At 43.7% G+C, this 17071-nt stretch overlaps 1 protein-coding gene across 1 annotated transcript in view; it reads left to right on the top strand.

The window, feature by feature from the left end:
- The window catches only part of mmp24 (matrix metallopeptidase 24), a gene marked incomplete at its 3' end in the record, with an annotated part of 70988 nt that extends 69494 nt beyond the window's left edge, over nucleotides 1-1494 (top strand). Inside the window, exon 9 of the mRNA XM_083770400.1 lies at nucleotides 1085-1494. Within this exon, the coding sequence (XP_083626526.1) occupies nucleotides 1085-1494 (410 nt within the window). The remainder of the gene's footprint in view (nucleotides 1-1084) is intronic.
- Between the last annotated feature and the right edge of the window lie 15577 nt (nucleotides 1495-17071).

The raw sequence follows: 17071 nt of genomic DNA, 5'->3' as shown, positions 1-17071 counted from the left end.
ATTCAATTATACTTTATTGGCATGACAGGCATTCTTATATTGCCAAAGCATTAGATACAGTATGAATGGTACATTGGTACAAATACAGTATGAAACAAAATAATAAATTATACATATTCAGAATCAGAACAAATAATATAAACAAGACAAGGAAAAACATAAGCAAAATTACATTGGTCTATTCATTGTGGTAGACTTATAGTATTCACCCATTGTCCCTCATTGTGTGGCAGGCTGATAGATATTTTGCTGCCAACCTGGAACATTCAACTTTTTCACCTAATAAGTAGGGGATTGCCTGGATAGAGTCTAACTTTATCCTTGTTTTTTTTTGTATTTCTGTGAATTTATAGGGTAGTATTCTTCTCTAGTGTGTTCATATTTGTCACATGCAGTCAAGAAGTGGAGCTCTGTCTCCACCACTCCTTGACTACTCTCTCTCTCTCTCTCTCTCTCTCTCTCTCTCTCTCTCTCTCTCTCTCTCTGGTAGAGTCACATCGGTCTCGTGGCTACAGTGTCTCATAGGCATTACATAACACTGTGGTCCAATCAAAACAAGTCAAACTGTGGCGCTTCCATTGTGACAGAGCAGAGCTGTCTGTGACGAGACAGTTCACAGTAGTCTAATTCAGGTCAAACCGGGGGGTCCTTGAAATTAAATGGTATGAGAATCACTGCTAGAGCTGTAAAAATCTTCTCTTATGGGGGTCCTTGGCATATATTTCCTAATGGGGGTCTGCGGGGCTAATTAGTGTCAATGTGGGGGTCCTTGACATGAAAACGTTTGGGAACCACTGGCTTAAAGGAGCTAGTAGTACAAAACTCCTATTAACGCGGACCTTTTTCCATGGCAAGGTTCTGTATCTTTGTCCTGATGGCATGAGGTTAAAGAAGCGAAACAGTGTCATTTGATATTGAAGGTGCTAACCTTATTGTTCAATTATCAGAAAGTGTGTGTGTAGGCAGCCCGTTGATGATTTATATTGGATTAAATTACTTATATATATTTTTAGTTTATTGTATTAGTTTGATGTGTTGTTGAGACTGACACAAAATGCCGTGCCCTCCTGCCTCTGTCCCACAGACTACACGTTCTTCTACAAGGGGAAGGACTACTGGAAGTTCGACAACCAGAAGCTGTCGGTGGAGCCCGGCTACCCCAAGTCCATCCTGCGCGACTGGATGGGCTGCGACCAGTCCGACATGGAGCGCGCCGCCGCCGCCGGCGGGGCGGGGGGAGGGGGAGGGGGGCCGGCGGGCGGCGGCAACAACCGCGGCGACCGCTCCATGCCCCTGGACGACGTGGACATCATGGTGACCATCAACGACGTGCCGACCACGGTCAACGCCATCGCCGTGGTCATCCCCTGCATCCTGTCGCTGTGCATCCTCGTGCTGGTCTACACCATCTTCCAGTTCAAGAACAAGGGCACGCAGCAGAGCGCCATCACGACGCAGCACTACTACAAGTACCCCGTGCAGGAGTGGGTATGACGGACGGACGGACGGACGGACGGAACGCGCCTCCCGAGGCGGGGTGGTGGAGGTTGGAGGGGTGGGTTTGTCCCAATATCGGCAATTCAAAAGGTTTTTTGAGCGGAGCTGACACGCCCAGTTAACCCATTCTGACCTGAGATCAGATTCATACGAGGTTTCCGCCGGACACACACTGGTCTGATGAACCCATTCTGACCTGAGATCAGATTAAAAAAATGTCAGTCGCTCTTCGATTTTTCAAAAATAGCAGACCTACAAGCTCGTATCGCGCCACTCGGTGGCGCGATATGAGCTTGTAGATCTGCTATTTTTAAATAGCTAAAGCACGACATGATGCCAACACCAAAATGGGTGCCCGGTCAGAATGGGTTAAGAGGGAGATGTTTACTCGCGATATGAGCTGTGTGTGTTTCTTTGTATGCGTGCGTGCGTGCGTCTGAGCGTGCGCACGTGCGACTTGTGCCTGTCTCGTAACACAAACACCTTGGTGTGGACAAAAAAGAGAAAAAAAGAAAATAAACTGTCCGGGGGAAAAAGGGTGAATCTCTGATTTTTTGGATTTGTTCACCTGAAGCGGAAACCTTAAAGTAATAATGGTAGACGAAGCTGCAACAGCATGAGAAGACAATGAAACGTGTAGGATGAATTTGACGTTCCAAGGACGGACTCTGCTCGGCCTTGGATACGCCTAGATAGCTCACTTTGCTCATCTTAAAAGATAACGGCGTGATGTGTTACTGTAGGAGTCACGTGATGGCCGTAGATGATTTCTCCTGGGACCGTACTAACACGAGACACCCCGGTACAAACAGGATGAAAATGGAGGGGAGCGCAGAAAGAACTACTTCAACTATTAAGTCTGATGAAATGCATTGAGAGGAAAAAAAAAAAAGAAGAAAAAACGGATGAAAAAAAAGTAACTTGAACATAAAATGTAGGTAGAAAGGCCATAACAAAGACGAAACAAAAACAAACAAACAAAACAAAAAAAGATCTCTTTGTGGATCGATGATTTTTTTTTTTTTTCTGTTTATTTCTGCTTGTGTTGAATTGTGGACCGTTTTCTCTCTTCGTTATAACCACACACACACAAGAACGCACTCATGTCAACCACAAAACATGACCCATGTACACTGCAGTGGTTCTCAAACATTTCCAGATGTTTCTATCGACACGCAACCTGGGAACCCAATTTGTTTACTTTAATTTGCCTATGGGGGCCCCGCCCCCACCAATAGAATGTGGATAACAACATGTTGGCTCGTTTGGTCCGCCCTCAGCCCACCTTATAAAGGTGCGTTCAGACTTTGAATTTAACCCATTCTGACCTGAGATCAGATTCATACGAGGTTTCCACTGGACACACACTGGTCTGATTAACCCATTCTGACCTGAGATCAGATTCTAAAAATGTCAGTCGTTCTTCGATTTTTCAAAAAATAGCAGACCTACAAGCTCGTATCGCGCCACTCGGTGGCGCGATATGAGCTTGTAGATCTGCTATTTTTAAATAGCTAAAGCACGACACGACGCTAACGCCAAAATGGGTTCCCGTTCAGAATGGGTTAAACATTCGCCTCGGTTCGTACAGTTTGTGTTGCGGCCATCTCGCGCAACGTCTCGTCTTTGCATTGACTTTGTATGTAACCACGCCGCTCTAACCATCCAAGTCTGAACGCACCTTTATGTTTTCAATCCACTAATCCCCAATGTAGGCCTACACACACTCTGGATGCCCCTGCCGACAGATTCAGTAGTGCAGCTCGGAAGCTGTTCTTGAGAGATTAATCTCTGTGTAGCGCAGTTGTTCTCAACGCTTTACTGGATCTTGGGCCTGCAACGTCTCAAAAGTGTTGGCGGTGGTCCACCCATCCGACCGCTTAACCTGGCGGACATTCTTTCAGCTGCCGTGTTTATTTTAACTATCAATCAATCAATCAATCGATTTGGCTCCAGCTTGGATTAGTGCAACCAACATGTAGTATACTGCTATTGATCCGTGTCCCGATGAAAACGAAAAATGATTTTCTCAATGTTTTAAAGAAACTTATCTATATATTACTGTCATGTTATCATTAACCTCTATAGTGTTTTGCCAATTATTTGGGGTCCCACTTGCAATACCCTAGCGGCCCACCAGTAGGCCCAGGTGCACAGGTTGAGAACCACTGCCCTGCTGCATTACTTTCAACTATATACGCGAGAAGCTGATTGAACTTTTTACTCGACATTTTATTCCGTTTTGGCTGGGTGGAAAAGGTGTTGTTTGGCGCATGTAGAGCAAACGGTGCCATGTCATTATTCCGACGTCCCGCTGTTCTGACACCCCCCCCATTATAAATAACCCTGACTTCGCACTAGCCTAACGTGTGTCGGACTGTTGGAACAATGGGAGGTTGGAATTACCCGGTGTAGGAGAGGTTGTTGTTGTTAACTCAAGGCGGTTGCCTTTCCTGCATGTCTCCATCCCGCGCTTAACAAGCTCCGCACACAGCTGGAAAGTTTTTTTTTTTTAATTTACTTGTGCTTTTACTTCCGTTCTGTCCTTGACTTTATTCCCATATTTGTATTGCATTCTTTGTGTTGGCATTCTCTCTCTCTCTCTCTCTCTCTTCAAAGCAGGGAGAGTGAGTTGAGAAGGAATATCAGGAGGCGTGTGAATACAAATAACAATGGGAACAAGAGGACTGTGAGAAAAGGGGAGAATGGAGAGAGTGAAAGGACAATTGATGTCGAGCAATGAGGTTTTGTTTGATATGTATGTTATGTTTTTATCGCAAGTCGCGTTCGTTTGGCGAAATGTTAATTAGTCTTGTGATAGAGAGAGAGAGGGGGGGGGGGCAGAGGGGGCTAGCCGTGCGTGCGTCAGCACCATCGACCAGGATTAATGAAGTAGCTCCGTTCACACGACTAATAGCAGATACTTGCCCTCCGCATCCCTCGCTCTAATCCCCCTGCCTCCTGCCTCTTCTTTATTCCAATGTATTGTTTCATTTTTAAAGGGAGAGCAGGGTTAGTCCACTTGCCCCATTTCTCCATTGCAAGATGCTCTCTGTTAGGGATTCATGTTTGTTTGTTTTTCTAAACTGAGTTACATTTACATATAAATGTAATTTAAAGCTGTGATGTAACTTTTACTGTTCTACCCCCGGATTTGAACCCATCATGCACGTCTCATTGGGAAGCGCTGAGATTGTTTACCGCTGATCTAATAGAGCCTGGCGTGCTTGATCTGGGGAGAAATTGTTTGAACATCAGGAACATGAAAAATGTCAAAGATCATGTCCAATTTAGACACACATGATCTAAATGTCTCAATGGAAGAAGTTATATTGTATTAACATACAGCTTGGACCAAATAACATTTTATTAACAAACAATAACGATAGAGTCCATCTGCCAATGTTCTTTTTATCTCTCCTGACTCCTGACTCTCTCTCTAGCTCTCTCTCTCTCTCTCTCTCTCCACATCTCATTCTCATTCTGTCCATCTGTTTCCCTTATTGCCGCCATCGCTCACCACGCGCTTCTCGTTTTCTCATTCATCGGCTCGATTTCCCACGTGCGTTGTAGTGAAACCCTGACTCCATTTGAATTCACTTAACGCCGGTGTGCGCTGGGAAATAAGCAGTAATTGAAAGTAGTCATATAGCTGTATACATCAAACTCATTACTCTCCTTATTACCTGGTAAGTGCTTTTATCGCTGTGTGGGAAATTTGCGAACAGGAGGGAGCAGGCCATTCTTCGGCGGCATCGACAAAAATGCCAAAATATCTCTCTCTCTCTCTGTCTCTCGCTCTCCGTGTTTTGTGTGTGTTACTGGCAAGGTCGGTAACTCCTAACGTGCCTGGCACGATGGCTTACAGGTTACGTATGTCTGACAGAGTGTACCTGTAATTACCTGCCACGAGAGCCAATAAAAGTCAACGAAAGCGGGATTTAATTTGAAAAAGCAAGGCCACAGTACGAAGGCTGTTGGAGGCTATGATGCCTGTGGGAGAGAGATAGGGAACAAGACAAATCACCTGGTGAAATATTACAGAGTCCAAAGGGGGACATAACTCATCGGGGGGATGACCATGCATCTTCTCTCTTTTCTTCTGAAACAACTGGACTATACATAGGAAACCTATTTAACATGGAGCGGGTGACGCCTTTGGATTCCATGACTCGATGGTGTGATGTCTGTCCCTGGAGCACTTCCCACAGGCCTGGTTGCTGCTACTCTCAAGACCCTTGGGCATTCTGACTGACTCACTGCTTATACACACATGCACACACGCGAACACACACACACACACACTTACGCACTCTTTTGCACACATGCACGCACGCACACAAAAAACCTCACAGACTGGTTTTATTCTCTTGGCGGAGTGATTTTCTGATCAGATTAATGGCTACCGTGAACTCTGCCTCTATACAATCCTGCCTTTCTCCCTCCGTCTGCCTCTCCTCATCCCCTGTACTGGTCTTTTGTTTACCCATTGAGCGCTCTCCCGTTGTCCTGCAGTAATTGAATGTGTTCTCAGCCCCATATACTTATAATTACACTCTGCTGTCTAGTGCAATTCAGCACGCCCTTGCATAGGTTCCAAATCGATAGCGTTCGATATCTTGACGGGGTTATTTTGACTCAGCGGAGAGCCATTGTAAAGTCGCCTGCACACTTGGTTCCCAGGAGGGGAATAATAGACATCGGCACAGAACGAGACGGCCTCTGTTTTCTCTAGTGCTCTACCTGGAAGCTTTGTTGGGTCCTCACGTGCGTGCGTGGTGTCCGCGCTCGTGGCAGCTTCGGGGAAATGTGAACGTCTCTCTGGGGAAGCAGCCTTTTCATCTGAAATCTTTTTGAAGTTGTTTCTGCGGCTTTGGCCAGCTTGAGTGTAATATATTAGGCTGGGCTGCTTAAGGTGAAAAATGTACATGTGGTGTGAGCACCACTTCTTCATACTAATTGGTCCACTCCTCACTAATGCTCATTAAAAGATGACACCACTACTCACTCTGTGTCTCAGAGGTGGGCTTTGGACAGAAACCTGCCTACCAATGATGTTTGGTCATTTTACCCCTCCCCCGTACCCACCCCACGCACGCACACACACACACACACACACACACACAATTCAGTTCAAAGGAGCTTTATTGGCATGAGAAAACAAACTCATTGCCAAAGCAAGTACAATACAATACATTAAAAACAGTTGAAAATGGGGAAACTATGTACAGTTGGATTGGGTATAGCATTTTGTAAACAGAGCTATGTCACACCACACACACACACACAAACACACACACCACCCCCAGTGGAATACCTTGTATTTCAGCATGATACATTTTCCAGGAAGAGAAACCCTGAAAGCATTAGCTTGGATCCCCATTGATTATGTCACTGATAGGCTACGTCTCAGAACTGCCCACCAATGAGACAGATACGGTGACATCTTATGGCAAGCATTCGAAAGGATCAATTATTATGAAAATTGAACGCAAGATTTTTAGGTAGATTGAGGACATATTGTGAGCTTTGTTAGATCGCCTATTCTCTCTAGTTTGGGTCCCGGGCAGACATCACATTTCTCTGTTGGGTCTTGAGCTAAATCGCTTGGAAATCCCTGCCTTAGAGAATGAAGGATTTTATACGGTCATACCTCGGTGAAGCCTTGCCCGCGTGTTTAGCTTGACAGCTAATCCACAAAATCTCTTCACTTTTGACACTCATTCACATTGAAAACGGTGGATGGGGAAGTCGACTTCAGCAAAGTACATTGCGGTACGTCCCTGTCTGTCTATGCTTAGGAACTGGCCAGTACGATCACAGCCAGCAGCTCCACGCCAGCAAAAAAGGGGGTTAAGTGCCTTGCTGTAGGGCACCTCGACGGTTCTAATTGATGGATGCGGAGAGAGAGAGAGAGCATTACATTTTCTAATCCACTTTCTAAGTACGGTGGATTTGTAATGGCGACCTCCTGTTCGAAAACACGCGCCTGTCTGTCTGTCTCGAACCCACCCACCATCCCCCACGCGACCCCCCCCCCCCACACACACACACACACACACACACACACACGATTAACGGACACTCCAGCAAGAGGGTTGATGGGAAGTGAGAGAGGAGAGCGAGTCTCATAGAATAGATTTAATCACCCCAGCCAATTATCTCTCTTGAACTCAGCTACGCCGCGATAGTGTCACGGCAGTAGTGTGAGATGACAGGTGTGGGACGCGTTGTTGTAGAAAATAACAGCCATTAATAACATTCCATTGAGTGCTGCTACCGAGCTACACTTGCATCTTATTGTAGTTTGGAAAGTGAGCCGATTAAAATCTTTATTCACTCATTTCTTCATACTCGTATGTTGAGCGGCTGCTCTGCAGTAATTAGGGGGGGTTAAGCGACTTGCCCCATAGTGCTCGTTGTGTGGGTGGGAAGGCCCCCCAGGTTAACTCCCGTTACTAATAATATGATGAGGGGCAATGTTCTTAGGTATGACAGAATCTCACTGACTGTTCAATTGTACCATAATGCTGTACTTTTATAAAGAATAAGGGACGATTTGGCCCCACCATGTTGACACTTTTACAAAGGGGGATGTTGAGCTGATGAACGAAATGCAAATTCCATCATATTTGATCAAAGAAATGTACTTATGGGAATTAATTAACCACTTCAACCCTCTAAGCTTTGAGTTACAACTGTTCTCGGACCGCGTTTTCCCGTTGACACAAAAAATACATACACAAGCTCGATCTTGTAGATCAAAAGGCTGATGGGGCCAAATGTTCCCACCCAGAATGGGTATGCTGGGGTTCAAGTGGTTAAAATAATCACAGCAAGGCCATGTCCTTGGATCGTTGAAGAGTACTATAAACCATGTGTGTATATACGTTACGTAAGTACATATTTACCGAGCTTTGCAGAAGAGTAGCCGTTTACAATAGAGTGCAGTATGTATTTCAGCAGATGTCTGTCTATGTAAAAGGTCGGTGGGGATTAAAGGGGCGTGTACTTGAAGGAAAACGGTGATCACGTATCCACATTGTTTGTGAGAAAAACACATAAAAGTCGTATATGTACATGAGATTTTTAAACTACTTGGTGTGTGTCCAATCCACCACTATTGCTTTGTAAAGGTTATTTATTCAACCACTTTTCTTGTACTCTATATACACAGAGGGCAAAGTGGTCCTCTGGGAGATTTGCCTCTTTTTAAGGATATCAGACGCAGACCAGGGATGAACCGCAGCCTCCAAGTGGGCCTGGGTTTGTTTGATTTGTCTGCATTTGCATGTCAGATGGTGGTGGTGGTGGTGGTGCATGGGACAGATCCACGGCTCGGTAAACGTCGTTTGCCCTGCACCTTTGCACTATTTATATGGATTACGTAAACCCGGGGGGGACTCCAAAAACTATTGTGAAACCAATTGGTTGGAAATGTGTTCCAGCCAGGCAGACAAGTCCAATCTGTCACATCAGAGAAGAGTTGGAACTTGCAGAAATAGAAGGGTGAAGTTGCCACTTGACCCTTAAGTAGGACGGCTTTGCAGTTTCTTAATAGAGTTTTGAAACAGGGAAAAGAAAGAAAGTCTGACCCTTATCAAATGCTCAAGGGTAGCCTCACCTCAAGACTATTTTAAGGTTTAATTCCAAGCTTATATACGGCATCTCTCTCTCTCTCTCTCTCTCTCTCTCTCTCTCTCTCTCTCTCTCTCTCAAAGAGAGAATGTGTTCGATTCAAAGGACACCTCATTTTGAAATGAAGCTTTATTTGGAGAGTGGTTTGCTTTGTCCCTGGTCTGCTGATGTGTTAGTTAGTTAGTTAGTGTCTTTTTTTCTTTTCTTTTCACAACAATGCAGTTGCCTTTAAAGGTAGATTTAGTTCATGTGGCGTCGTCACTCCCAGGCAGCACTGTGACACTCACCAGAGATGGTGTATCTAACTGCCCATGCCGCAGGGAACATGTAAACAATGTATCTCTGTTGAGCAGAAAACTCGTATTGTCCCATATGCCTACTGAAGTAATATATAAGTTACTATATATAAGTAATATATAAAAAGTATATGTTGGACAAAAACAATACATGGAGGAAAACATATTTGGAGTGGCCACCATATTTTGAAAAAGTGTGAATTATGCTATTCAAATAATGTTCATGTCAATTTATGTCCTATAGTGGCAGAGTGACATTTCGTAAGTCGTGAAAATTATTCAAGTGAAAAGGTTTCCACCAAGGTGGAAAGAAGAAAGCTGCATGTTTTCTTAGTTAAACCATTTTCTTTTAATCTGACACGCCTGCTCCAGTTTTAACATGAAAGTTATCGCCATTCTGTGTTTTAACCGTACAAACATCGCCATCTCTGACGAATGTCAACACAATGTCTGGCTTCCAAGCGGCTAAGTCTCCCTTTAACTTGCCTGTCGTTGCCTTTAGTTTCTAATGTTTTGTCTTTATTTTTCTCCAGAAAAGAAGATACAGTACATACTGTAGGTGAATGAATACATATCAAAGTAGTCAGTCCAGACTTTTGAAGCAAACGCGATATATTGAACCTCTACTGCTAGGGGAGGTTTTTATCAGATACCTGTATAGCTTTAAGAGAGATATGATTCTGTTGGTTTTTCTTACAATGAAACCATCTTTTTTTTCTGTACATACCGTATCACATGCTTTTCTGGTTTCATTTTGGGTTTTTTGACTACGTGGGTTGCTTAGAAAAGTAAAAAGAACAAAAAAATTACTCGGCTCACGCGTCCTTACGTACACTGTCGCTGTCGGGTGGATACCTTATATTATGTCCAAACCGTTCCTTTTTATTATATTTTACATTATATAACACAAGTCTTAGGATTTAGACCATTGTTTAGAACAGTGGTTCTCAAAAAATGGCAGATATATAAGCTCACATCTCGTCACTTCATGCCACATTGTGAGCTTGTGCATCTGCTATTTTTTTGAACTAAAAAGAAGATTTCGATTTTGCGGGTCCTTTGCATGCATGTAGAGAATTGAGATCTAGTGATTTAGAAGGCATTTGTAGATCTAGTGATTTAGAAGGCATTTGTAGAATCGGCCTCAGCTCTTAATGGCTTCAAAAAATACTAATGAAATAATGAAAAATGGCAGATCTACAAGCTTGTAGATCTGCTATTTCCAGTAGCCTACTTTTGTGCAATACTCTTGTATGACAAGTAGGGAATTAATGTCAAAACATTGAAACATGAAAAGTTGCAATATGAAGATACAAGGTTTCTGCCCGACAGTGACGTGTACTCTTCTGTACAATACAAAAATGATGCACTGTTTTGTTGTGGATTGTTTTGTTTTTCTTTCTTTTTTTATATATATATAAAGGACCATCATCACGTACTTTGCATTAAAATGTAAATAGAAAAGTCAGAGAGAAACTTTGGGATAATTTATTTATTTCTCTCCCTTTTTGAGCATCGTCCTTTATTTGCACACAATAGGGGGTAAAAAAAATCCTTTTTATGACAATGCTTATAACGAATAGGCATGTTTATGTTAATGTCTTAAGAAGATATTCTATTGATTCAAGTTTCTTTTTTGTTTGTTTTTTATTCTGCTGAAATGAAAGTTTAATATTTCCAAATGACAACATGATTGAATCAGAGGTGAATTATATGTTTCTTTTTTACCTCTGTTTTGATTTGAGTTTTACTGTCTCACGCTGATTCTCTACAGATATCACCATGTTCCGTTTGAAACAATGAAATGTCAATAAAAGTGAGAAAACAAACTCCATTGTCTAAGATTTTGGTCAATGCAGGTGCACGCACACACTCCAAATAAAGGTAGGGTAAGGGGTTCCTTTGGAAAGAAAATTATCCAATTTTCACATGTTTTAATTACATACAGAGCATACTTATTTACATGCACCTCGACAGTGGTTGCAGGGCCAATAAGGCAATTATGGAAGGAGTTACAGTAGGGCCCGCACGCCATTCTCTTGGCAAATAATGACTTTAAACGACAACGTTTCGATCTTGATGGTCGATACTCAGGTCACTATACCTGATATTAATTACATACAACCACACAGACGGTACACACAAAAGACCATTATAAACTAAATCAACAACAATCGGGTCGCAACTCGAACGGGCCTGAGTCGGCTAAAGCAAACTTTGCAACGTTCGACACGGTAACTCGCACGATCAGTATCTCTCGTGGCTCAAGTAAGTCTGCTTGAGACGGCGGCGCCCCTCTGTCGTGGTCTGAAATAGGGCTGCACGATATGGACAAAAATTCATATCACGATATATATGGCAGATATCTCGATATCGATACGATATAATATATATCACGATATATATATGGGAGATATCTCGATATCGATACGATACGATATATCGTGCAGCAACATATTTTCTTAATGGGCTAGCGATTCAGGGCTGGAGCCAGGCTACAACAGGACAGAGGGACTGATGGTTTATTTTCCGAGGGGCACAGGCTAAAACAGAGGGCTGGCTTTAGAAGTGGACGATATATCGATATGTCGACGATATATCTATATCGCGATACCATTGCCTTTTTGCGATACTGATATTGTGCATGTTCATACCTCGATACCGATATATTGTGCAGCCCTGGTCTGAAATTACCTATCCTATAGGCCTACCATCATAAATGCACGTATCTGTACGTGCCTGCGTGTGTGTGTGTGTGTGTGTGTGTGTGTGTGGCCAGTGCCAATTATCTAATGTAATCCTGGGCGTTACACTTCCTCTGCCAACCTGGGGGGGGGCAGCGGACTGACCTCATGCCTCCTTCTATGCATGAGGAGTCCAAGCTGCTTCCGGGTTTTTAAACAGGTGGTGGGTGGAAATGATGCTTACACGGCTTCAACTTGCATCGGCAAAGCGTTTCCGTTTTTTTGCCGACGCTGCCATTTGAAGCCGTGCGCAAGCGTCATTTCCTTCCACCAGCTGTGCAGAGACGCCTGCTCTAGGCGGCATCTTGCCGCCTCTTGACGCTGCTGTCTGGGTAGTGGATACCACTGTCCGCCAGTGGACCTAATGAGCCTAAGTCCCCTCACCTGTACAATTCCCAGTCTCTGCCTCAGCCAATTGATTGCCAATGGCAACCCCACACCTGCCATTTCATCACTGACCCGGCCGGGCACAGGTCTATAGTTTACTCAAACCCGAAGAAGATTCCATGCTCGCGTCTGTATGTGAATGGGAGACTGGAGACAGGGGTGCGGCTCCTCACCAGCTGCAGCACTTCAGCAATCAGGTGGAGCCTATTTAAGCTCAGCTCTTAATTCATTTTTTGGTAGTTTTTCTGCACACAGAAACGGTGTGACTCCTCACTCCCTGGACCTTGCCTTTGTCTGCTCTGCCAGCCTAAACTGCCCTCAAGTTTTGGCTTTTTAATTAGTTTAATCTTTTTGCCTGTTTATGCATTTTTGCTTTTTGTTGCGCTCTATAGGCTGGTAATAGATCTTAGATTTGTTTTATATCCTTGCCTTGCCTCTGTGTTTGAGTCTGCATTTGGGTTCAACTAGACTTTCAAGCTTAACAACTAGGCTACACACAAATTAAAAAAAAGCAGAGTTAATGGAAACAAGTCTATAGGATGAAATGAATATAATGTGCATTGGATATTAAACTGCCGGACCATTTCCTTCTAATGAGGACTGGAGATATAACGTATACAGGATATACTAGCCTACAGCAAGGAACGTGATAACAAATAAATTGAGACAATATTGGAAATGGAACGCTATACTATTGAAGCTGATAAAAAAAACTGACCATCTGCCAAGCACAAATCTCTGATATTTTTTCCAATCATAGGCAATGATGAGATTGCTAATACCTTTTTTTGTATTATTCAATATCCGTTTTTATTTCATTTTATTTGTTGTCACAGAAATGTTCCGTTAAATGTTATATTGTATACCCATGCACTGCTGTTGTCAATACAGCAGCCTAATGGGACAAAGGACAAATTGGCAATATCTGACAAAAACACCCCTTCCCCGGTCTGTTACTGTACTGTTGTTTCATTTTGGATGCATTTTCTCTCCAGGTTCTCATAGGGAAAATAAGGGAGACAAATATGGGGCGGTTTGCCACATATTTGTCTCCCTTATTTTCCCTCACCTCCGTGTTTGGCAGCTACATATGCGGTAATGGATCATTTGGCACAGTATGCACAATGTGTTGGCATTGTTTGCCTTGCTTGTTTTGAACCAGGTAACACGAGACCAAATGGACCAATACATCACCATTTAATACAAAGGTTAATAATAAACTAGAAGCCACTGCTGTGGGCCAGAAACCTCATTTCTCCATATCTTTCTCAACTGTTCATTGTCTCCACCAGGCAGAAGGCATGGGAAGAGAGTATGTTTTGCACTCCGTCCGCGTGTGTGCGTGTATAAACTAATCTCCGGCACCGTTAACCCGGTCGATGCCAAACTGTGCACACACACTCCCTGGATGCCAACGATGAACCTCTGCCCCAAAGTTTCCACAATGGCCTGTTATAGCACCACCATGAGGCCGATTTTTGCTAAACACATTTCTTTATATTACTCGTAGGCCTACAGATTTTATCCATTCATCACGCAAATTGCTATACACTATCTCTACAGTCATGTGATCAATAGGGACCTGTCCGCTTCCCCAAAATTCCATCCCCAATCGCTACGATTACCTTCCAAAGTTGGCAGGATTTGTCCATTTCCAACAAAATGCCTCAAATCATTAACACAGCGTGCGCTTTCCGTGAAATTATGCACACACATTCCCACTATATAGGCAGAGGAAGAAATGCCACATCTGCTGGTTATAGCGCCGCCATGAGGCTTTTTTTGTTTGTTGGTAAAACACATTTCTGTACATTACTCATACATATTTTATCCATACATCACGCAAATCGGTATACACTATCTCCATAGTAATGACATCAACATTACATTCCATTTAATTTTTAATTCCATTCCTATTGGCTAAGATTGCCTTCCAAACATTGCAGTATTAGTCCATTTTGAACAAAATGCCTCAGCTAAAAAACATCGCAAAGGATGCACCTGGGACGTATCCTCAGTGATGTATCCCAAGGTCCTCTGGGTTTCGGGTCTCACAACATCATACCCCTCACTTGGGTGACCCAGCCGGTCTGATCAAGTCCCGACTTACCTCCCAGTAGCTGCCCTCGATCAGTCTCATTAGGGAAAAACCAGGGACACACAATCCGCTGCTCCAGAATCTATCCCACACTGCTCACCCGGGTGCCGTCTACATTCCAGCTGTAAACCATCTCTCAAATCATTAACACGGTGATTTCTGTCCCACAGTACATATTCGGAACAAACATCACAAATGCTATTACCCTGGTGGAGACCTGTGCCCCGAGGGGTAGGCCTACTTCTTCTAGTTTAATTTCATTTTTTGCCAGCTGCCTTAAAAGCGGCTGGACAACATGTTCACCTACTGTACCTCTACTAGCGACCGTAGTAGCACCCTAGTGGGAGCTTTTCATCATTGGCTGCCTCTAAGCCAATGGGAGACTTACCAATAAAACCCATAGTCTGAACGGCATAAAACCCATACTCTGAACGCCGCAACGTGAAGCCCTATTGGCTGCATACTCTGAACACCGCAACGTGAAGCCCTATTGGCTGCATACTCTGGACACCGCAACGTGAAGCCGTATTGGCTGCATACTCTGAACGTATGATGCCGTGAGCTGAGACAGAGGCTGTGGCACACAAACTGATTAGATGTTCATAAACGAGAGCTTGCTTACAGCTGGCAGTTTTGTATTAACTGATGCCCTACTTCATTATATTAACAGTCTCATCACACAAAACTAGTGGAACATACCAGATGTACAAGCTCACAGCGCTTCGCATCGTGAGCTTACAGATCAGGCATTTTCACACTCTAAAATGTTCAAAAATAGCAGATGTACAAGCTCTCAGCGCTGTGAGCTCACGACAAAATACAACAGTCCATTTGGCCCAGATATCCTGCAAGCAGAATCAGATACAATTGGCCAGTGTGTGCGTGCTCAATGCTTACAATTACACGAATCAGTGGTGAAACATAATGTAGGCATATAGGTACCAAACAAACAGGTCTTTATTATTTACAATACAACATAACTCAGTCAGATGGATCACCAATATAAATGTAAATGCAAGTGAACTGTGAATATTATATTTGGATCTTGTTGTTCATGCAATGCTCTGCTATATATTACTCGCTGCTCAGCACGTTAGAAGACACAGTACGTACATTACATTATCATCACATTTATTTATTTTTCATAAATTATTGCCCTACTTTGTCATACTGCAGTGTCATACAAAAGCAGCAAGAATAGCTGATCTAGAAGCTCACAACATTTTGCAATGTGATCTTGTACAGTAGATCTGCTTTTATATTAGTTCTATATTAGCTCTCCTTTTATATTAGTAGAGAAAGTCAAAAAGGTTGGTCTGTGGGTTTTAAGAAACAGATCCCACTGGTGATGATGCTGGGAGGGACATAATTACCAACCTCTAGTGACAGAAAGAGGTAGGTGATGATGCTGGGAGGGACATACCAACCTTTAGTGACAGAAAGAGGTAGGTGATGATGCTGGGGAGGACATACCAACCTCTAGTGACAGAAAGAGGTAGGTGATGATGCTGGGAGGGACATACCAACCTTTAGTGACAGAAAGAGGTAGGTGATGATGCTGGGAGGGACATACCAACCTCTAGTGACAGAAAGAGGTAGGTGATGATGCTGGGGAGGACATACCAACCTCTAGTGACAGAAAGAGGTAGGTGATGATGCTGGGGGGGACATACCAACCTTTAGTGACAGAAAGAGGTAGGTGATGATGCTGGGGAGGACATACCAACCTCTAGTGACAGAAAGAGGTAGGTGATGATGCTGGGGAGGACATACCAACCTTTAGTGACAGAAAGAGGTAGGTGATGATGCTGGGGGGGACATACCAACCTTTAGTGACAGAAAGAGGTAGGTGATGATGCTGGGGAGGACATACCAACCTCTAGTGACAGAAAGAGGTAGGTGATGATGCTGGGGAGGACATACCAACCTTTAGTGACAGAAAGAGGTACACCAGCAGCCAGCAAATGAGGTGAGCTCAAATAGACCGGGAAATTGGTCAGCTGCCTGCTTGAACATGCCAGTGTCGCGCATACAGTCACTAGTCACATAACGCATCGCCCACATAGCGTGGTGTGCATTGGGTGTAAACCTCTCCAGTGTGTCTGCCTTAACTGGCTCGCAGGCTATATATGCATCATAAACGCTTGATTTATTGCCAGTGCGTTCACCTTTTTCATAGCTCACTGATCTCACAGTTGGCCACAGTGATAAATGCCTATTGCCAAACTGCTGGATAAAATGCTATAGAAACAGCCCTACTACTCGGAGTACTCGCATGTAATCACACTCACAACGACAGCCTGTGCACAAAGCCTCCCTGTTGTCGGGGATAACTGCAAAAATGGCCTCCTCGATCTATGTGAACTTGCCTTGTAGATCGTTTTGTAGTTTAACTTGTAACTTCCCTGTGC

The sequence above is a fragment of the Protomyctophum parallelum genome (assembly GCF_964188405.1).
Source record: "Protomyctophum parallelum genome assembly, chromosome: 8".
In the NCBI taxonomy this organism is placed as follows: domain Eukaryota; kingdom Metazoa; phylum Chordata; class Actinopteri; order Myctophiformes; family Myctophidae; genus Protomyctophum; species Protomyctophum parallelum.
Note: the sequence above shows the minus strand (reverse complement) of the source record. Positions and strands in the feature narration are given on the sequence as shown.